The following is a 23,693-nucleotide window of genomic DNA, read 5'->3' as shown; positions in this document are numbered from 1 at the left end:
TAATAATAACTGACAGTTTATACTCAGTTATCAATTCCTAACCTGTTGTTCTGACCATGGGGAAAGCACAAAGTAGACATTTCATTTCCTACTTGTCTAAATATTTGTTCATAGATCCTTGAGACAAATACTTGGCATACACTATTCTGAATCATTTTCAATAAGAACGCAGGCACAGAACTGACCTCAAGCCAATGGATGACCTGATCAAGGAACTGGAAGTGGATTGGTCATATCCTAAGTAAGCCTGCCAATGTTATAATGAAAGATGCACATGATTGGAATATACAGGGTGATCGGAAACAAGGACGACCCTGGAACACGTGGAAGAGATCAGTGATAATAGTACGGTGGAAAAATGTCATTTCACCCGAATTTTCAATTAATGTAATGAAAACTACGTATAATTACTAGTCAGAATTGATGAGTATACTAAGTACAATGAGGGGAAATAAAAAATGGCAGTTGTTTAAAAAATTTAACAACAATTTTTCATTCGGAGCTCAATATCCTTAAAACTAACTATAACACTATAAAACCAAACATCATTTAAAGTAGCGTACATTTGCTAAAAAATGAACCCTAATGGAGCTATTAACGTTTACATTCAATAGTTTCTAATATAAATAGTTTTTCAAAAAACAACATTTCATGACAAAATAACGAAAAACAATTGTGTAAAAATGTTTATATGATAGTTGATAGTGTTGAGTTGATCTAAAATTAAAAGTTTTAAAAATTAATGAAATTATGAAAATAGGGTAATTTGACTTTTAACTAATAACCTGGGCAGAATAGCATGCAAAACGTTTTTCAAAAAATTGGGTGTGAGGTGTAAATTTATATTTAAGATTGTCTCTGAGGATGGCCGAATTGGCCGAAACGTTGCACTGTTGATGATACAATAAAGATTGCTGGGACTTATCATGGATACCAATTGATTTATTTTTGAAAAAAAAGAAAAGAAAAATAAGTAGTTTTAAAAATAATTTTGGAAAAATTATATCCCAGGAATCATTAGACGTACATCTGTCAATAGATTAGCACTCAAATCAAAACTAGCTGAATTTACTATAAAGTAGCTAGTATAAAGCTAGCTACTAAGTACTAATAAAGTAGCTAGCTACTATAAAGTAGTAGTATAATGTTTATCTTCGTAGAAGTAGTAGTTTTTAGTAGTAAAGTAATGCCACTACGAAGTAATAATAAGTGTCATGAACTACTTCATAGTACGTTAAACTAGATTTTTTTTGTGTGTGCTGACTGACATATGTAGGTTTAATGATTCCTGAGATATATTTTTTCATAAATCAAAACGTTTATTCGAACAACTATAAATCGACATTTTGTGAATTTATTTTGTTAAATATCAGGAACACTACAATTTCTACGGAGATAAAAGTCATGAACCACTTTATGACACATTAAACTAGTTTTAAGTTTATGGCTAATAGACATATGTACGTCGAATGGTTACTCAGATATAGATTTCCTAAAATAGATTCACAAAGTATTGATTTTTTTATGAAATGTTGCTTTTTTAAAAAACCGTTTTTCGGGGACACTAATATATAATGTATATATGTAAATAGCTCTAAAGCAGGGCTCATATTTTAGAAAATTTACTCTGCTTTAAATGATGTTCCATTAGGTTTTCTAGTTCTGCTAATAATTTTAAAGGTGGAGCTCCAAATGGAAAATTAATTTTTTTTAACATTTTGAAACAACCACCATTTTTTATTCCCCCAAACTAACACTAAGTATTTTTTAGTATAAGGTATAGTTAGTACAAAATATAATTCCATTTTTTCTACCCCCAAACAAACGTATTATACTACTAGTACCATACTAATTTATGGTAATTATACTTTGTTTTCATTAAAGTAATAAAAAATAGAGATCAAATAAATGACTTTTTCCTCCTCTTGGGCTCTTGTACTATGAGGGAGGTTACCCCGTCGGGAAAGTATTAGAGAGTTGTTAAAACTTGGCATCTGATAGAGATCAATACCGAATATTTGTTACGGCTCTTTAATTATACTAGAATATACTATTTAAAAGAATATAATTATCACTTACTGGCTCTAATCATTAAAATAGTTGATATTTGGAGAGGTCACACAAACAGCTCCTCTTTAACCCCAATTATTTCTCGGCCACCCAAGAATAAGTTATTTACATAATGAGGTCCTAAGGAAACGTCCGACCTTATAAGTTCCTTTCATGGCTAAATAGACATGGCACTTAAGTTCTAGCGATCGGCCGATAATTCGGAGGACACGGGAGCAAGGTCTTTATTGTCATGTAAGGCACTTTTTCGTTTGCAAGATGTCCAGTAAATTAAAATGAATTTTTTTTTTTCAAATATCAAGAAAACATAAACGCAATTTTTTACTTATGAATATCACAGTTATTAGTATTAAAAGGAATACGTAATTCTAGCAAATTTATTAGTTCTAGTTAAAAACGTATTTTATGAACTACCCGTTAACACCAATTCCAGTTTTGTTACAAATTATAGCATCTGATTTTTAATACTATTTTGAAAAGAAATTTAAAAAACAAAATATATTTTTTATAATATCATGAACATGAATAGTACCATTTTTACATAGATTTTAAAATATTTGGAAGTTAAATATGAAACTATAAATTAGAGAAAAAATGTTGTTACTAATAAAATTACTAATAACATTATAAAAAAAAAGAAGTAAATATTATCTCTTGAACAGTTAGACCAATATAGATGTTTTGTTTTTTCGTTTTGTAGAACTTAGGTTGTTCTTATTTCTTCGCTTATTTGGGAAAACATAAAGGTTTTCCCAAATATCATGGTAACTGCTACTCCCGCAGAGGTTTTCTTTTTATATCGGTAGTTCTAGAGATCAGTTCACTCAAACTAGCGAATTTATACTTGTACATTACATAGATCAATGCGAAAAAAATAATAATAACTGACAGTTTATACTCAGTTATCAATTCCTAACCTGTTGTTCTGACCATGGGGAAAGCACAAAGTAGACATTTCATTTCCTACTTGATACTTATATTTTCCGCATGATTTGTATCAATAATTGACATTTCATCACAGTAAAAACTAGGAAACCTTCGTCTCATTTGGATAAGTACAATTAGACAATTAGAATTGTGCTCGACTGCCAGATTTTTTACGAGTACCCCCTTTATGAGGTAATAAATAACTCACTGTAACCTTGTAACAGAATAAATAATTATCTGCCACAACCGGATTCGAACAAATGACAATAAATATAATAATAATCTGTAGTTTTTTTATATCCTACCAAACCGCAAATAACAGAATACAAAATAAACTAATAAATAAAGTTATTACTCTTTTATTTTTTTTTAAATAACCCCAATAATAAAGATGGAATTTACTAGAATCGACATAATGAGGGTCTGACATCAGCCAATAATTTAGCCGAACTTCTGTAAGTTGATTTCAAATCATCTACTTGGGAGAAGAGAGGTATAACAAGCCGCGCTGTAACGAGAATCTAAACATAAATAATTAGATTTTCATAAACCTAACTCTCATCCCCTGGTCAAAATCCGTAGAATACCGAACAGATCTCTCACAATCACAGAACATACCAATAGGAAGCCAGACAAACCAAACAAATATTTTTTAAAAATTTTCTCTTATGTTTATGAATTAAACTCAAGAAATAAATTAATTCTGTATAAATCAGTTATTCGAACTCACTTCACTTATACATTTCCCACCCGTTTGGAGTCAAAATTTTACTTACAAAAAACTAGAAATAATTCAAAATTTATCTACTAGAATGATCAAAACTTACTTCCGCAACACAAAAATGTGATTATCAGCTCCCTTAAATACAAATATTTGTCTTATAGTAAACTACTACATATTTATTAGTATACAAATCTACCATAAATTCGTTAGTAAAAATAATTGAGGATAATAATAAAATAACAAAAGTTCTTGATAATTATTATGTTTCACCTTAGCCGTGACTTAGCCCCTATTAGTACAAGAGCCGGGAAGAAAAAAAGGCAGTTATTTCACCCCAATTTTTTATTACTTTAATGAAAACTATGTATAATTACTAGTCAAAATTTATGAGTCTGCCAAGTATAGGTTAGGGGAATAAAAAATCGTGGTCTGCCAGCACTTAAAATAAATGAAATTTAACTTACTATAAAGTAGATTGTGACACGTTTCTTCGTAGGGGTAGTAGTCTTTAAGATATTCGCATGTAAATATAAATTTGGCTCATGAAAATTTGGTCGAACAACTATAAATCAATTTATTTTCGCAAATATCATCAAAACTACTACTCCTACGAAGATAACTGTCAGAGACTACATAATAGTACATTAAAATAGCTGCTTTTGGGGATACAGATTTCTCAAAATAAATTCACTTACTACTGATCTTTCAGTACATTGTTTATGAGACGTTGCTTTTTTAAAAAACTATATCTCGAATACTATTGAAATATGAGCCCTAATAGAGCAATTTCTATTAGAGCTCATATTTTAACAAATTTACTCTTCTTTAAATGACGTTCTCTTAGGTTGTCTAGTGTTGTTGGTAATTGTAAAGATATAGAGCTCCGAATGAAAAGTTAATTTTTTGTAAGGTTTGAAACAGCCGCCATTTTTTGTTCCCCCTACCTATACTTGGCAGACTCATCAATTTTGACTAGTAATTATACATAGTTGTCATTAAAGTAATCAAAAATTAGAGTGAGATAACTGCCTTTTTTCTCCTCTTGGGCTCTTGTACTATAGGGTTCGGGAGCCCTGCGGGGTCCACCGTGCCTCATAAAGTGAGTACCCTTAATTGGGAAAAAATCTGGCCAAATCACCTCCTTGCACAACCGTTGGTTTAGTAACAGTGCTCCCTTACAAAGTACTGCGCCCTTAACCCTTCATGGGTTGTAGTGGTACAAATTTAAATTTTTCATAATCATAACATGTCTGATGTTAATAAGTTAATCAGATGCATCAAAATTAAACGCGGGTGCAACCTCTGTATAATTGGCACATTTGGTATAAAATATATTAATTTTAATTCCGACTGAACTAAAGTTTATGGCAATTGATGTATATATTTTATTAATGTTTAAAAGTGTTTTCTATTTGGTATTAAACAATCCTTATAATTTAAGACACTCGGTCGCAAAACATGATAAATGAAAATTTCTACAAGGACAGAATGTTTGTTCATTACAATGCCTTCAATTTTCACTTAATACCTACATTACAGTATTAAAACTACAAAAATCTATTAAATCACCCTTAAGCATTGGTAGTGCCAAAAAATTCACTTCACATTTAACTGTTGGATATAATGTTTTACAATGAGTTCCTCGTTTTCAGTTTTCAAATTAAAACATATGTGGTAAATAAAAAAAATAATAACGAAGAATAAAACATTAGTTTCAGTATGGCTGTATTATAATTGTTTTATTGAGCTAGTTAAGTTGGATTAGTGAAACAACAAAAACAGAGGTCATGGCGTACAGGCTTGCAGGACCCCCACTCTCGACGTTGGGCTTCTCTCTCCTCAGAAGCAGTCGGTCCTCAGCCTTCTTGCAGTACAGGTTAGGAACAGCTCCAGATGTATGCACAATTTATATACGCCTTTATTTGTTGTTTTTTAAAATATGTTCTTATTGTTTAAGTGTTTGGCTAACAAGTATTTTGAGTTTTTATCTGGAATAGAAGAATCCATTCGTCAATGTAGAAGCAACTTAACAGATCTAAATTTTGTCAACTTTTAGCTACTATAACAGAGGAAAAAAAATTTTTTTTCTTATGTTCTCTTTTTGTAATATATCTATATATTTATTTATAAGACGAAATAATAGCGTTAAAGAATATAAAAACTCAAGTTAGCTTACAAGCTAAAATAAATATGATTATAAAGCTGTTTCCAGCTTTTGTTTATTTTTTAATATTTTTTATTTTTATTAGTTAGCTTCGAGAACATTTTCGTAAAACTAGTACAACTTGTCGGGGTAGGTTCATCTGAGAATTATGAATAAAATTTTATTCCTATCTGTTTCGTTAAAAATTTAGGTACGTTATGTTGCTTTTACAACAATGAAGTATTGATCTGATTTAATTATATATTTCATAATTTATTACTTATAGAATCGATGGAATTGAGCTATTGTTTATTTTTTAAAACTGTTGTTATATTTGTATTCTGATAGATTAATTTAGACCATTACTCAACTTCTAAAAAAAACATATACATACATATCTATTAAAATAATAAGTTCGAAATAAATAAGAAATGAGGCCGTTTGCCTATTTATTAATAATGAACAATTATCAAAAGAAATAAAAAATTTCAATGCTTTAATGAACTGATTTATATTCTTGATTTTATTTAAATGTCCTTCAGCCGAATTGGAAGGTATACTGTTAGTTCTTAGTTAGGATTTAGTGTTGTTCTTATGACTGTGTGCATAAGCGTCATTGAATTATTGGAATGCTATTGCAAAAACATTAATCAGATAGGATTGTTTAATAAAATCATGAGGGATCATAAAAAAAGAATAATAAATTAATTAGTTTAAAATAAATTTAAAAAACGGACGTAATTCCTAAAGTACCAATACTTCGTCTTAATAATAATAATATATTTTTAACTTGTTCTCCTGTAGATTGTTCTTCATCAACCACATCTGTTTTTTGGATGATACTATTACTTAGCTACTTCTGTTATTCTTTTCTTCCTTCTGCTTTCTTTTTCAAACTAGTCATTAAGGTTAAATCAATATAGTGGTTATTTTTTTTTTTTTTTTTTACATTTAATAATAATTTTTTTTTCGATTTCATTCTGAATGTATTTAAAATTAAAATGCTGTCGATCTATTTTTTATATATCTAAATCTATATTTTATATTAACCTTAAATATATAAAAATTCTGCTATTAGGGCGTTTCATTAAATATAAAAATAAATTTACATCAGACCACATTTTTTCTTTATTTCATAGAGAAATAACACAACAAAAAAAAATAAATAAATGAAATTATATTAAGATTTACAATTATAATGAATCAGTAAAACTTTATAATTTGATACTTTTTTAGAAATATATAGCTTTGTTGCTTTTTGATTAAAGGAAACAATTCGAACATATGTTTTTGAGAAAAATAGTTTCTTAAATTAATAATATAGGTTAAACTAGAGAGGAAATCTTAAATTTTGAGACAATTAAAATCAAAATTTATTTTAAAAAGTCATTCATACTTGCTTTTCAAATTCTTCGTCCGTTGGATTGACATAATTTTTCATTCTTCTCCGCAGATTTTCAATCTAAACTCAAAACTAATTTTATTTAAAATTAATTTATTAATTTATTATTATTAATTGGTTTATTCCACTGACCATGGTCACCATTTATAGTGATTCAATAAAACGGGTGTAATCACACTTGTGGAAAATTGCTTTAGTTAAAATTTAATATTGAAGTAATAATTTACCAATTTGGCCTCCGCCATTCATATTGGACATTTTTCTAATACTTTTTAAGAACAAGTCTGTTCGGTTAAAGGACTAGTGAGAAACTTTTTCTTCATCTGCCGAATAATATCGGCGAACTTGATTTTGCTAAGTTATATTATTATGATTAGAAATATTTTTCAATTTTTTTTCGCTGACTCATTACATAATCTAGTCATAAGAGTCTGGAGTAGAATCGACAGACGACAATATTCAAATAATTATCAAGAAATCTCAAATTTTTAATATTGTTACTATCTGATATACCTTTAGTTTAAAGAAACGTGTCGTACATTATTCATGAGACTTGAAGATCAAAAAAGAAATATGTTTCCATTTCTAAGGATAGTTTATAACAGATCGTTACTACCTACAAAACAAAAGTTTTTAGTATTTTTTTTTTCGATGATGGAGAGAATACTAGAAAATAGGGAAATCTCATCACGAGAATTAATCAAAATCATGGGGAAAACAAGACATTCAGCAAACATTGAAATCCTGTTGCCTTGATGGGAATTTAATTACATCAATTGGGAAAAAAAATCTATAAGTAATTATCAGGCGCTTTTTCTATTTATTTTTATTTAAACTATTTTTAAATAATTTTTCATTGTATAAATAAAAATACTTATGGTTTTAACAGTGAAGCATTTAAAAAGGTAAAACCCGGAAAGCATTCCAAATCGAGATGGGGTCTGGATTAAAGTTAATCACATAGAATCATTTTTACTGTGCATCTTATTCGTTGATACTTATTTTAATTTTAGAGTATTAACCCATAAGATATCATCTAGATAAGCTAACATGGATACATCTAAGAGTAAGAAACTACTCTTTAATTTTGAATTCTTTGACATTAGTTACACGATAACTCTCAACTACAAGTTTTATCGCCTAGGCACTACGCTTTTTGGTCAAAATAAATTTCAAGTCACCCTTGCTATGTTAAAAAAAATTGTCGAACTATAAAACTATAAATGTAGTCACAATTGTCCTTTGAGCTCTCTAGTATGTAGGAAAATAAGAAAAACAGTGCTAACTGTTCTTCTGTTCTTCTGTGTAAGAGAAGGAATAATTTCTCTTCAAATATGTTTAATATTTATATAAATATAAATATTAGACATCCGAAATAAAAATATTGTTTACAAAGTAGAAAGTAAACAGAAAAACCGTAAACACTTTCTTTCCAACCTTATTAATGCTAGAATGCACTTTATATTTGCATTTTTTGTGTGTAATGCAAATGAAATACGCTTTGGTAACCCCAGGGTGCCGCGGCACCTACTTTGGGAAGCGCTATACTAATGTTTCGCTTCTAAGGCCTTTGAAGAAGGGAATTCTGTTTTGCGTAGAGTCCAACCTACTCTCCAAAACGTCTGTCTGGAAAGAACTATTGAGAAAACTGCCCGGAGTCATGATGTGTTGAGAACCTGAAAACTTTAGTTTTTAATTTTCCAAATGAGATTTAACTATTATAGCGGAAATACATCGTAGTGGTTTTCTTTTACATTTAATGTGTATTCTGGGTGTTTTTTTTAAATAAATAAGGATTCTTCCAATCAATGAAACTTGAAAAATCCAAGATATAAATAGATAAATTTAGAACAATGGTGTTTTAATTTTTGACCTGAAGATAGGAAAGGAGGATAAATAATATATACATATACATTAATGAAAACAAAATGATTTTCTTACCTTTTGTTTCGAATTTGTTTCAAATAATAAAATTACTGCTTAGTTCATCATGAAGCAAATATTAACGCTCGTTTCTTCGTGTGCATCAATGCTTTACAGATATGGCCAACAGAATTCGTCCTTGTTTCTTTGTTTAATAATATTGCAAACTTATAAGTCAAACAATCGTTTTAATTTTCTTTCTGTCGCATGAAAATTCTGGATTGAGTAGAATTCATTTCCTGTTATCTCAAGGTTATCAGGTTACATGGTCGATTTTACTTTTCTTTTTCCATTGACCTGAACATTATCTCGTTGGGAATTATAATTTCTGTTTACATAGGTAAAAGAAAGTCGGTTTAGGAAGTTTTCTTAATAATTTGATACATTTTTACAAAGTTCTTCTTATTAATGATCTGCTTGTCTGATTTGTTATTAGTAACAGATGATTTTTAAATTGACAGTTTACGTTAAATGACTGACTAAGACAATGCAGCGATTCGCAGGAATCTTCATGAGCAGGTTTGATTTCTTTTTTTTATGTCAAAACTAATCACCAATTGATTATTATCATTATTAATTAATTTAGTAGCGATGGGAAGATGTAAACGCTAGGTACTTGTCGGTTATCCTCCATACAAAAAAATTTATATTAAATTGGTATTTGCTGAAGTCATATGATTAATTTTAAATATGTTCATAAAATCAAATTTACATTTTTACGATTTTCTGTTTGACCTATAACATTTTATTTAAATTATACCTATTTTATAAACTATATTTTAAAAATAAATAATTGTTACCTGTCGTGCATATCCATAAAAACAATAATTTCTTTAAGATCAAGGATTTATTCTTATATAATATGTCCGGATCGACGGGAAAAATCGAAAAACAATGGGAAGAGAATACATTGCGCACGTCTTATTCGTATAGTTAAAAGCAGCCTATGATTCCGTTGAAACTGTCTTTGGAATATCATGACTGGCTGGAGATCCAAAGGAAGTTGGTAACACTGACAGAAGTGTGTAGAAATGATCCTAAATGCAGAGTCCTCATACAAGGAGAAGTATCTGAAGCCTTTGAAGTCAGGACAGGTCTGAGGAAAGCAGATGGACAATCACCAATGCTGTTCAACTTAGCCCTTGAAAAAGTTATTAGAAGAAAATCACGTGAAAATTGAGGGGTGCACGTCGGAATGAAATATAAAATCCTGGCGTACGCTGGCGACATTGCGGTCCTAGGAAGTAACCAAGATGACATGGAAAGACTCACATAGATTCTTCTAATAAGAGAAGCAGTGGAAATAGGTTATGAAAGTAAATAAAGAAAAACAAAGTATATGATTGTAAGCAGAAACATCCACCTTAACAATATGGTCTGCGTGGATGGCAAATCGTTATCGAAAGTAAACAGTTTGAAATACCTCGTCTTCACAATAACATCAATAAATCAACGGATTGAGATAGGCCAGTGTTAGTACAGAATCAGTTTTATCTTTGTCATGAAAACCAACATCCGAAAAATCTCTAAAAATCTGAAGCTAAGGGTGTACAAAGTCGTGATAAAGGATGCGAGAACTGGGCTCTAACAGGTATCCTAGAAAGCAGACTCGAGATATTTGAAAGGAAAGTCCTCCGTGAAATTAGAGGATTGAACTGGGATCACAGTGAACTGCTTACAGAGACTGGTCCATCAATATCTCATGGTATGAAGGCAAGGAGGTCAAGATAGGGGGGACATGTTGCTCGAAGCAATGCATTAGGACGCCTTTATACAACAATGAATGCCAGGATGGTTGGAAAGAGACCACGAGGGAGGCCAAAAACCAGATGGACAGACAGAATCAACAAAGATACGAAAGCAGTAGCCCAAGATAGGCAGACGTGAGAAGGCTGGTTCGGGCGGCCAAAGATCTGCAATGTCGGTAGAGCCAACCTCACCAAAAAAGCACTTAAATTTTGGGAATGCTTGCTTAGTTATTGTGAATGCTTGCTTAGTTATTGTGAATGCTTGCTTAGTTAGTGTGAATGCTTGCTTAGTTAGTGTGAATGCTTGCTTAGTTAGTGTGAATGCTTGCTTAGTTAGTGTGAATGCTTGCTTAGTTATTGTGAATGTTGCAAAATCGCAACCTTATTACTTTGGTACTGGTGTTTATATTGAACCACTCTATAGATCAGAAACCAATACAAAGGCCTAGCTTAACCAAGCAGGGGTACTTCAGTAGAAGCCATTAATGTTTAATGCTTATAACAATATACAAATTGATAATACAATATTGTAACGTTTACTATAGATTTAGAGGAATAATTGAAAATTACATTGTGTTTATTAAAGGTTCTAGCCGTAAAATTAGCTGTGGGTTGCAGCACAAAACTGTATTGGGCTGCCTAAAAAGAAATGAAACAAACAACCATAAATGAATTATTTAAACAAAAGTAGATAGCTTCCTCGCCATTTCTACTTGCTTGCCTATATTTCAAGGCTATTGCCTATATTTCATGTCGTTTGAGAATAAAATCTTCGGGACGAGCCGGTTTTGAAATTTAGGTGTGTCAAGGGAAATACTTTTGTGCTGTATTAGCGAAAGAAGTGAGTGGAATTAGATAACTTTTATACTAAATCCTACTTTCACTAATCCATGTTAATTTTTTAAAAAGGCACTAAAGACGAATCGACGACCTGATTTTACATTTTAAAAAAATATATGATGGTCTATTTTACTGAAAACGTCTTTTGGTTTTTATAATTTTTGATGCACATCATTTATATAATGAGCTCAAGAATTGTTTCCTGTTATTCTGCTCGAAAAAAGTAATCGATGGCATACAATAATATTGGATGGATATGAACCAAGAAAAGGCGAATATATGGATATGATAATACAAAAAAGTTCTAAAAATTATATTAAAATATTTTTCTTCTCGGCTCTTAGAGTAACATTGGAAGCGTGCTTGATATTATTCGATCTATTATCATCAGGAAAATTTTTGATGAATAAATGAGATCGGTGATCCCGCGTTCTCTCGTTGTAAGTTAATTCTACTAAAATAATTTTTTAATTTTAGTATTAAAAACGAACATTTTTAATCTGTGTACCGACAGAAGGAAAACGCTAGCCACCATGATGGTTTCACATGTGACGTCATTTAGACATAAAAAAACAACAATGATTTAGCAATTCCTACTTTTTAGCTGTTTTTAAATTATTACGTATTTTTCTGTTAAAAGAATTTTCATTATGTATTGAACGAAATTCTTCATATCGTTTTCCAACTGGAAAGAAAAATCATTACGTTTTTAATTATTTTGGAATATATATAACCTCTGATGAACTTGCTAATTGTATCTTACATTAGACTTATGTCGAAGTAATCTTTACAAAAATATAATCTATTACGTAGATTCGATAATAATTTTGGATCTTTTCGAGCCAATTTTAACCAAACGCTTCTAGTTTTGACATCTTTTGGCATTTGGATAAACAATTTCTGTGGAGTCTTTATAGTAGAATTTTTGCAATTAGGCACTGCATAAGAATGATGTGAAATATAACATAATAGATAATTGCTTAATCCAACTGTCCTTATCCCAAGTACAGCGAAATTAGAATAAAATATTTTGGACAACTGACCTCTCCAGTTCTCCAGAGCAATTATTCACTTTGTTAAATGGATATAATTGCAGAGCTCTTAGCAACTATGTAAGACGGGCTACACAGGAAAGAGCTTAGTTGGTTAGTATTTGAGGGATTAATGCTATACCACATTTTGTTACCTATAATATGTTTGTTAAAACATAGATACTGTATTGCTATTTTAAAATTTGAATCTGTACCAAGACTGAAACGATAAGAAACTGCTCGTAGATTTCGATTGCTACATTACCTACATGACAAACGCTCTAAACTTTCCATTCACTACAAAAAATGATACACTATGATCATCAGACCAATTTAGGCATATGGAATTGAGCTCTGGGGCTCTACCAAACCATCAAATTCCTCCCGCAACCAATCCAAAATCCTTGATGCTCCTTATTACGTTACAAATAAACTCATCCACAAAAAACTTAACATCCCATTCGTTGCAAATTTGGACCAAAACAGATATGCGTCTTTTCATTCCAAACTCCTTACCCATCCTACCCCATTAATTCCTAATCTCTCATCCTTAAAAATCCCTGATAATCCTCCGAGGCGTCTGAAAAGAAGATGGCCACGGGACCTTCTAATTTAAATTAATGCTTGAAGTACCACCAATGGGTGGTTCCTTCCCAAGAGTTTCAAGTGTAAATGAAACATTCCACATATTTACTCATTGTATTTATTATTTTGTACAGATGTATTTTTATTATTTATATGTTTTTAGTTAAAATTTCTCTCAGACTTAACAGATGGATGTTTTTCCTTTGTTTAAAAAACACATATATTTAATTGTTATATGGATTCATTTTGTGTTTAGTTTTTATAAAAATTGATAATTGCTTAAATAATGAAAAAAAAAAAAGGAAATAAAATTAACTAACAGTCGCCCTAAGTAGATTAGCCTGGAGTATGTTTATGTCGAAATGACGTCATACCAAAACAATAATCGTGGCTTGCTTACACTATCCCAAAACCATAAAATACAGGAAGATTTATTTAAAATCTTGTTTTACTAAAATCGGTGATTCCACCTCCGTAACCTCTCCTCGTTATACCAAGGGGATCTATATGTTAAGCATTGAACAATAAATACGTATCATGCTGCAGATAACGTTATTTATTGTTACTTAAGAATGTTTACGAAGCTTATCTTCTTAAGATATTCAATAACAATCCTTTAAACGACAGTCTGACTAAACGAAATCGTGTTTAATGAAGAGTAATTTAAATAAATGAATTTATTTTTAATTTACTTGGCGGTACTGAAGTTTTTAATGTAAAATACCGTCGGTACTCATACAAGTCCGAAAAATTCAGAAATAAAAATTTTATAGTATTTAAATTTAAAAAAAAATAACCCATCATTCTAGTAACACTTCTTATCCCACATTGTTTAGTAAGATACCTTTATAATAATTTCTGGCTTCGAAATATCTCTAAATAATTCTTTGATTTTTATTTTTTTTTATATAATTGTATATTTATTACATTGTATAAAGATTTTTTCAGACTTATGATATGCAACATTAAAATTCTGATTCTCCAAAAAATCATTTAAAAAGTTTTCCTCTTTTACTGAAAACCAGAAATATGTATTTTTTTAAAATATGGTCAAAGCACAGTAACGTTATTCGAAAATAGCACTATCAAATTATCTTGCTGATATATGTAACTACACTACCTTCATCTTTTTTTTTTTTTTTTTTCAGGAAGATTTATGTTTGATTTTTTAATTTTTTTTTTTTTTTGGGGGGGGGGGTGATTTTTATAATTTAACATAATTTTTTTTAACAGATTCCACCTAAATGATGGGTTTATTTTGTTCCTGTGGTCCATCTTACATATCCTACATATTTTGGCTACGTTGAATTTTCAGTGGAAATTTAAAGTCCCAGAATATTATTTTCGAGCTCTTAAAAAGATTTATTATAACTCAAACAGCACGGAGTGTAAACACCGGTTTATGGTGATAATTACCCTTAAGTAAACGTCCACGGGTATTAGACTGTACGTTAATTGTTTGTTTTCCGCTTTCTATCAGTCGGAGATAAAAGTGTAATTTTAGTTCATGTTTCCTTACCTAGTTTTTGACAAACATTGTGATATTCAATGAATATTCCAAACAGCAAAATGAACGATATTTAAAATATTGGTATTTAATTCGTTATTATTATTTCGATCGAGGGAAAAAAAAGAAAATAATTATGAAGTAAATAAATCGATTGAAATAAAGTTACAGGAATATCCAGTATTCTACAACATGAATTTTAATTAAAACAAAAAATTGTCTTTTAGAAATTACAATTTTCTTAGGGTCAAAAAATTTACAAATAAAAATACAATGTTGGTAATCCATAAATTTGTTCTGTTCTTGGAGGTTACGGGTGCTTACCTGTCCTCAGTATTATAAAATTTACTATTTTTTTTTTTTTAAGCAGTACTTTTAATATGTCCAAAATTATCTGTATAACTAATAATTTTTTAATTTATGACAAAAATATGGAGCTATTGGGTCTCCTGTCTTAGGCCGCTGTAATTTATAAAAAAAATATATAAAATGTGTAGGTCACATCATGAAACAAATTAACAGAATATTGTCAGTAAGTTTTTAAATGATTATTTGTGAGATGTAAAAAAGTACGTTTGAAACCACCAGAAAACCAAAACTTACACTTACTAAAAGTTACAACCATCTAGTCTTTCAATTACCTCTTCTATCGGCCGTAAAAGTTAGTTTTACTGTTATTCGCTTTTTATTGATGGCAGTGGAATTCACTAATCAAAAACCACAACAGTAAAACAATACATCTTAGAATATTGTAATGTTACAACAAAAATTCTTTGAGATCTCTGAAATAGATTTAAATAACCACTTTTTTTAGAACATCGCAACACTTAGTGTATTTGCAACATTATTAACAAAAGTATTTGGTAGGTACTTTGTTAAATCATTTTATAATTTTCATACCATTTCGTTCTAATAAACTTTTTTATAATGTTTTTTTACATATTTTTAATTTTTTTTCTCTTACTATTACGTCAGAAATGTAAAATTTGTGATATATTTTCAGTTGAACAATAACGTACCTACATGGTACTGGTTACTGTGAAGATGGTATTAATTATTCTACGAATTGAAATGCCTTAAAAGTTGCTATTGTAACAGATGATGTCTTAAAAACTACTTTCACGCAAGAATAAAACCGAATTTATGGGCCATTATATCACAGAAAATTGGTATTATTTTTATTTTTCTTGTCCTGTAAAATTTCAATGTTTGCAGATGTGTCATTATTCTTTTGGGAGCAGCGATATATATTTTTATATCTTGATTAAGATAGTAGTGTACAAATATAGAACCACATGTTACAATGAATAATTAAAAGATGTGTTTTATCAAATAGTTGAATGTGGCTGCATCTGAATTAGCTATAAGAGAAAATGGATCTAAACAAAGAAGACGCTGTTGCTGAAAACCGACAAAAGCAATTCATTCGCTTATAGTACAACAGCCCAAGACGAGAAAAACAGAAGTTATTGCACCTCGATTTTTTATTACTTTAATTAAAACTACGTATAATTACTAGTCAAAACTAACGAGTCTGCCAAGTATAGGTAAGGAGAATAAAAAATTGCGGCTGTTTCAAAATGTTAAAAAAAAAATTTATTGTTCATTTGGAGCTCTATATCTTTTAAACTACGAACAACACTAGAAAACCTGAGAGAACGTCATTTAAAGCAAAGTAAATTTATCTAAAATATGAGCCCGGGCTATTTACGTTTAATACTATTCGTGATATAGCTTTATAAAAGCAATATTTCTTTCAAATAATGAACTGAAAGATCACTAATAAGTGAATTTATTCTGAGAAATCTATATCTCAATAATCATTCGACGTACTGATGTCTATTAGCACTAAAATTAAAACTAGGTCAATGGACTATGAAGTAATTTATGACGTTCATCTTCGTAGGAGTAGTAGTTTTCCTGATATTTGCTAAAATAAATTAATTTATAGTTATTGAGTTTCCAATTGACTTCAACTGAAAGAGCCCTGATAAAGCTCGCAAAGTGGGGTGAAACGTTGAAAATAAATAGTTGCTAACTATTTTTCTTTCTCTTTTGACCACAAGCCCTGACCATCTTCTACATTATTTGAAATTATACGGTAAATTATGTATATATAAATTGAAATGTAGGTGATTTGAAAAATACAACTAATGACCTTACGGTTTATAAATTCTTGATTTTTATCCCTAAGAATCGGTTTCTTTTTTTTCTCATCACAGAGAGAAATTTATTAAACATGTCACGATTTGCCGAGGCCTTCAGATAACATTGTATTCATTTTAGTTTGCCGGCGCGGAGCTGTGAACTGTGTCACCACATACAATATATAATCGTTTTCAGTTTTTCCATTCATTGAAAACTTATTAATTTCATTCAGTAACGTTATTGCTTACAAGAAATCTTCGAAACTGATATTCTTCATCCGATTCAATCTGAAATCGTCTTAGGATGTTTTACATTTAACATAACATCATGAAAACTGTTATAAGTATAGGATTGTGAGTAACCTAGTTTAAAGTCCACGTTATGTGTTAAATAAAGAGCAGATCCTAGTGAATTTTCTGGGTAACGTGTTTTGTAACCTTGTATATCGAGATAGTAAAATCTCCTTATCTTATATTTCCTCCTCCTCACTTGTTCATCGTTTCTTTTCCTAGTTCTTTTTTCTATTACATTATTATTTTTTTTATCCTTTACTTTATTAGAGTTTCAAAACGATATCAACTCAACCAAACACGAACTATGAGCAACTAACCTATCAAAACGACAACAGACAAAAGGGGTATTCATGATATGTGTTAAATGTAAAATGTTTTACCATGTTAAGTCTTATAAATACAGCATTGTGAGCAGCCCTATTTAAAATCATGTTAAATGTTAAACGCATAAGAGCTCCTAGCGGATTTTCTGAGCAACTTGATTTATAACCTTTCCTTTCAAAACTTAATGTTATTGTTTACTTCTAAGTTTTGATTGAAGTAATTTATTACAACATGTCTAAATTGAGTGCAAAGTGAAAGTTGGGCTACTGAGTGCCTTGTAATCTTCTAACTTCTGAGGAAGAGAATCAAGATGAGCTAAATTATATCTGTCATTATATTATTATTATTGTCATCCATTGCTTTATAATTTTAAAAACAACCAAAATAATACTGAAACATTCAAAAACTACGAACAAGTAACCTAAAACGACAACAAGCGAAATGGTCACGAGTTCAGCTGGTTTGTTGCATGACATCAGTCTTCATTTAACAGACCTAGTAACAGACTCTGAACCATGTTATTCTTATATCGTTTTAACTGGGTAAAAGAAGGAAATATTTCTCCATTTAACACGCTTTAACATGTTAAACTAAAACGATATAACATCTAATAGGGGTATTCATCCCTATTAGATGTTATATCGTTTTAACATGTTATAAGATGGGGATATTTCTTCATTTAACATGTTAAATTAAAGATCATGAATACACCTATTAGATATTATATCGTTTTAACATGCTAAAATATGGGGATATTCCTCTATTTAACATGTTAAACTAAAGATCATGATTATCCCTAACATTTAGCATGTTAAAACTTTTTACATATAATACATCATGCCCCTAATATCTGTTTTAAAAAAGAAAAAAGAATATTAAGAAAATTGTGGGGGGCAAGTTAGATTTCAGTTTCAATTTTTTGATTGAGAAAAATGCACCATATAATTCAAACTACGATATATTAATAATTTTGCTTAGGATTAAAATATGGAGGATATAATATAAAATTATTCTCAAAATTAAAATTCGTTTCCTTTTTAAGTGCCTTCTACATTTTTTTCAATTTACCTCAACATTAACTCATTATTCGATCATGTCATTCAACGAACAAGGATTTCTCCTGCGATGCGGAACCAGATAAGATAACAATAAACAATAATTTGTACAATATCTCCCGATCTTTTCGATTCCTATATAGGGTTGTGGAACAATTATCCAATTGTTCTATGGGAGCACAATGGTCGAACTATATCCCTGGTACATTAGTACAAATGCAGTGGGTAGATGGCTGGTGTCATTGTCTCTTTTCCAATAACTTATCGTTAATAATTATTGTTCAAATCTTAGATTTCACTGAACAATTACTAATTTGTATGATAATAAAAGCTCTTAGTTCAATATGATAATATGAAAGGCTGCATCGACTCTTAGAAAGACCATCCCATAATAATTCCTAGGAGCTAATGAAATTCAATTACGGAAGGTTTTTCACATCTAAACAAGAACAAACAACAACTTGTTTAAATAAAATAAATGTTATCCAATTTTAGTCTCAAAACAATTTATATTTCTTTATAAGTCCGATGTTTCGGCCTTCCTCTAGGACAATCTTTCACAAATACTTTTTGTTATACATATTATTTTTTAACAATTTTAAACAAATAACAATATTATTAATAAATTATCATATTTTAAATACAATTTTAGAACCACATCAATTTTAAAAAACTTTATGCAGGCTATTCTGCCCAGATCATTAATTTCAATCCACAATTACCCTATGAGACATTAAAACATCAGGGAATCATATAATTTTATTAATAAGCAATCCTTAGCTTATGTCTAATTATCTATTTTGTCAATTATTCATATTAAATAAAAAATTAAAACTTTTGAAAGTTAATTTTCTTATTATAATTTATAATAATATTTGTGACCTTCCTCACACTCAGGCATTAAATTTATTTATTTCAACTATATTTTGATTAAATTTTCTATTTATTTTATTATTACAATTCATATCAAGGCTAATATAATTATCAACATAAATTTTATCTCATATTTTTCTTAAATTAATTTTAGTTAAAATCTCTGCCTAGTGTTGGTTCAGATTTCTTGTGTCTGTTTCAAAATTCACTGTATAATTAATGTTTTCTGTTATGTGAATGGACTCAAGTATTTTTCTTTTTAATATATTATTTTCTTTATATAAAATAACATAAAATAAGAAAATAATACCAGTTTTCATGATATTCGTATATGAATAAGAATTTTGCCCATTAAATTTTTTCAATATCAATGTATTTTGTCAAATATCATAAAAACTACTGCTCATAAGAAGATGAAAGTTATAAGCTACTTAATAGTACATTTCACTATGTTTAAATTGATGTTCTATTATGTTTTCTAGTGTTTTTGATAATTTTAAAGATATGGAGCTGTGAAAGAAAAATTTTGAAAGAGCTGCCATTTTGTATTCTCCCTACCTATACTTGGCAGACTCATTAATTTTGACTAATTATACATAGTTTTCATTTAAATAATAAAAACTTGGGGTGCCTTTTTCTCCTATTGGTTCCTTGTAATATGATACTCAATAACGTATAATGAAAATTACCGAAGGACTAACTCTGAAACTCTGTAACTCAGGTTAGGAAACCTTGTAACTCGAAGTTTCGGCGAATCTCATTTCTTGATAAGTTTACGCCTAAGTTAGTTTATATTGACAAGTAAGCTAACCTATCTCCCCTCTGAACAACGTTAAGCCAGCCCGTCCTTGTCTTGTGGATTAGTGCATTTCATACATTTTTGAACTGTATCAATCAAGAAATTTAATATTTTTACAATTGGCGATCGCTATAACTAGCTCATTCAATTAGATTTCCAGCAAAATCAAAAACGAAAAAAATCGATAACAAAGTAAAATCGACTCTTGAAATATGAGTAACTAAACGAAAAAAAAAAGCTTCAATAAATCATATCATAGCAAGTTAATATACAATTTATTTTTAAACTATACATATAGGATATCTCAAAATGTACGATCAGTGGATTTTCCTATATAATCAGTGTAATAATGGTACGTTGGCGTGTGGGAATAACAAGCGATTTCTCTTCCGAGGCATTAGTATAGGAATAAATAATTAAAAGTGAGCCTAGGGCTAAAGATGACGCTGCTTGTACCCACTGAAATAGCAAGATAATCGATAGTTGTTTCGATGATAATAATGGGGGGGGGGGAGAAGTGATAGGAGTTATTTCAAAAGGCTAAATACAATTATTTTTTCATTCCGAGCTCCATATCTTTAAAAGTACCTACAACCCTAGAAAACCTAATAGAACAACATTTAAATTAGAGTACATTTGCAAACATATGAGCCCTAATAGAGCTATTTAGGTTCAATAGTTCCCGAGGTACAGTTTTAGAAAAAACAAAATTTCATAACAGAATAACGAAAAATAAGTAGTTTTTAAAATTAATTTGTAGGAAAACTAGATCTTAGGAATCATTAGATGTACAGATTTTCATTTTCTCTCGAATTAAAGCTAGTTGAATTTAATCATAAAATCTACTACCTCTACGAAACTATGTGTCATAAACTACATAGTTCGTTAAGCTGACTTTATTTTGAGTACTGGCAGACATCTGTACGTTAAATGATTCTTGAGATATATTTTTTATAAATCAAAACTTTTCTACGAACATCTAGGAATAAACATTTTATGATGTTGTAGTCATATCAAGAAAACTACAACGTCTAATGGTTTTTGAGACATAGATTTATCTCTTATGGATTGGTATATTTAGACAATATAGTAAATGAAAATTAAATAATTTAAAAAAAAACGATAAACTGTGCGCGTAATTACTAATTTATTATTATTTTTTTAAATTGTACATTGTTATACTATGGTATTGAAACCACATTCTGCTGTTCATTTCGTCATTAATATAAATAACCAGGTTGACTCAAAAGGTGCCTCTCCGTTATATGTTGCATTATTTTTAACGATACTGTTTGAATGCCTAATTAGGCTTTAACTCATGGCGACTGGACAATACTCCAAGCAGGTTCATTGTGTTTTGATGAGCAACTGTTCTATTCAAGGTTTATGCTCTTGCTTCATTTTTTGCTATTTTTTGTTGGTTCTAAAGTGAGGATTATGCCGTTGTCTTGGCTGCAGGTATTTATCTAACAGTCCCGGAAAGAAAATGAACTTGAAATTTTGCATTCAAGAAAAATGGATACAGCATAAAAAGTTTATAACAATATAATTGTTCCATTATTATTTAAATTGAGTATCTGTTGAAGGACGTTTAATTTTAATTGCTTATTGTTATAATTTTTTAACTAACGCTTATGGGGGAACTGAAGTTGGTAGCAGAACTTTATTCTTAACAGCCCTGGCGAAGCTCTGCAAAGTGGAGTGAAACGTAGGTAAACAATAAATAATTATCTTTTACTATTTTTATACATTTATTGACATCCACCCTGACTATCTTTCTCCAATCTACTTCATACAGTTAACTATCTTCTTCCAATATAGCCTATTTATATTGTTCGCATTGATGCGGAGGTTTGGTTAAGTAGCAAGTGAAAGAAAAGATGCTGTTTAAAGGACATGATGGAAGGGATTTGCCAATGGAGATGGAAAGAGGATTCCAGAAGGAGGGCACATATAAATCAATCGGTTGGGATCTGGTGCTTAGTGAATGGATAAATGAACAAAGAGTGAGGAGATCAAGGATATAGGATTTTTTATTTTAAGAACTTGGAATAGGAAAACAGCAAAGAGGCATTGCCTTCGAGAGGTTGGACAGAGCCACTTCAACTCGGTATACCAGCGGGAGACATGAGAGCGCCTGGGAAACCCGAAGATAAATCTTACAAAGCAATTCATGGGTATCTTCGATCTCAACTCTAAACCAGCAGTCCTCCGTAGACCAAGGAACCGTAGTGAACCGAGGTGGGAGGAAACAAGAGAGGATACTAGCAGCTGGCGGTGTTCGGAAGAATGGAATCACGGAATCTTATGAATTGTTTAAGTACAGTTATGGATTTGAGTGTGATCTGGGAAATCTGATTGTTCCAGGAGAGGTGTTGGTCGAAGGTGACTCCAAGGTTTTTTATTGTAGGATAGAATTGAATCGGTTGGTTGTTAAGGAAGAGTAGAGGACAGTAAGGGAAGGAATGAAGGAGGCTCTTGGAACCAATAACAATGCTGTTTTTTTTTTTTTAATATATTCCTTATATACCTGGGTATTTATTCTCTAATTCAACTGTCATTTTGTTGCTAGAATAATGTTTTTAGCTAATTAATTAATTACTATTGACAAAAAACTGAAAACATTCAATGTTAACCTGATTTTTATAAACCAAGCATCTCTATGTTTTTTACTTTAGGACAACCATTCTTTTAACTTACAGAACTTAAATAGGAGAATCTAAATTTTACAGTAAATTTTCTCTGTACTTTCACATATATTTCAGTCCCTACTTTTAAAAATATATTTTACTATTTGTATATAGTAAAGTATTGTATAGTTATACTTCTACTAGGATTTGAGTGGCGGAGATGGACACTTATGAGAAGACTAACACTCAGAAAATGTTTTCGAATATTTAATAACCGTAAAGTGTGCCATATTAAAAACGAAGTGTACTACTAAAACTGGTTTATTAAGTAAGTGATTTATGAAAGTAGAAATCTGTACAACCCTTCAAGTCAACCATCTTAATTGACCAAGGAAAAAAAAAAATTAAGTTCGACCTCTCAAAATTTGACATTTTATACGCAGAATAAAAAAAACTACCTGTCTGTCGTCTGCAACTTTTTTTCCGAAAATACCGGACAGATTTATAAGTCATCCAATAATGATCCTCGGAACTTCAAAATGATGTCGGATTAGATATTTACCACAGCCTTATCTCGTCCATTGATAGGTATAGATGATAACAGTTTTTCTATAAATTGTTGCTGTTATTTGCAAGGTAACTGAATTCCCTACAAACAAAAAAAAAATATA

At 30.1% G+C, this 23,693-nt stretch overlaps 1 protein-coding gene across 5 annotated transcripts in view; it reads left to right on the top strand.

Moving 5' to 3' along the window:
* LOC106685585 (angiotensin-converting enzyme) overlaps positions 1-23,693 on the top strand; it is a 111,627-nt gene that overhangs the window by 59,407 nt on the left and 28,527 nt on the right. Inside the window, exon 1 of one of the 5 annotated variants that reach the window (XM_014428347.2) lies at positions 5,494-5,597. The exons of 1 other annotated variant lie outside the window; for it this stretch is intronic. In XM_014428347.2, the coding sequence (XP_014283833.1) occupies positions 5,509-5,597 (89 nt within the window). In that variant the 5' untranslated portion in view covers positions 5,494-5,508. Of the gene's footprint in view, positions 1-5,493; positions 5,617-9,661; positions 9,709-15,920; positions 16,070-23,693 lie in introns of those variants that run through there. 3 more of the 5 variants (XM_014428349.2, XM_014428348.2, XM_014428350.3) reach the window with 3 other exon arrangements.

This window comes from Halyomorpha halys, unplaced genomic scaffold, assembly GCF_000696795.3.
Source record: "Halyomorpha halys isolate HHAL.00 unplaced genomic scaffold, Hhal_1.1 Scaffold712.1, whole genome shotgun sequence".
NCBI lineage: Eukaryota > Metazoa > Arthropoda > Insecta > Hemiptera > Pentatomidae > Halyomorpha > Halyomorpha halys.
The sequence above is the reverse complement of the archived record's forward strand: the minus strand, read 5'-3'. Positions and strand labels throughout refer to the sequence as shown.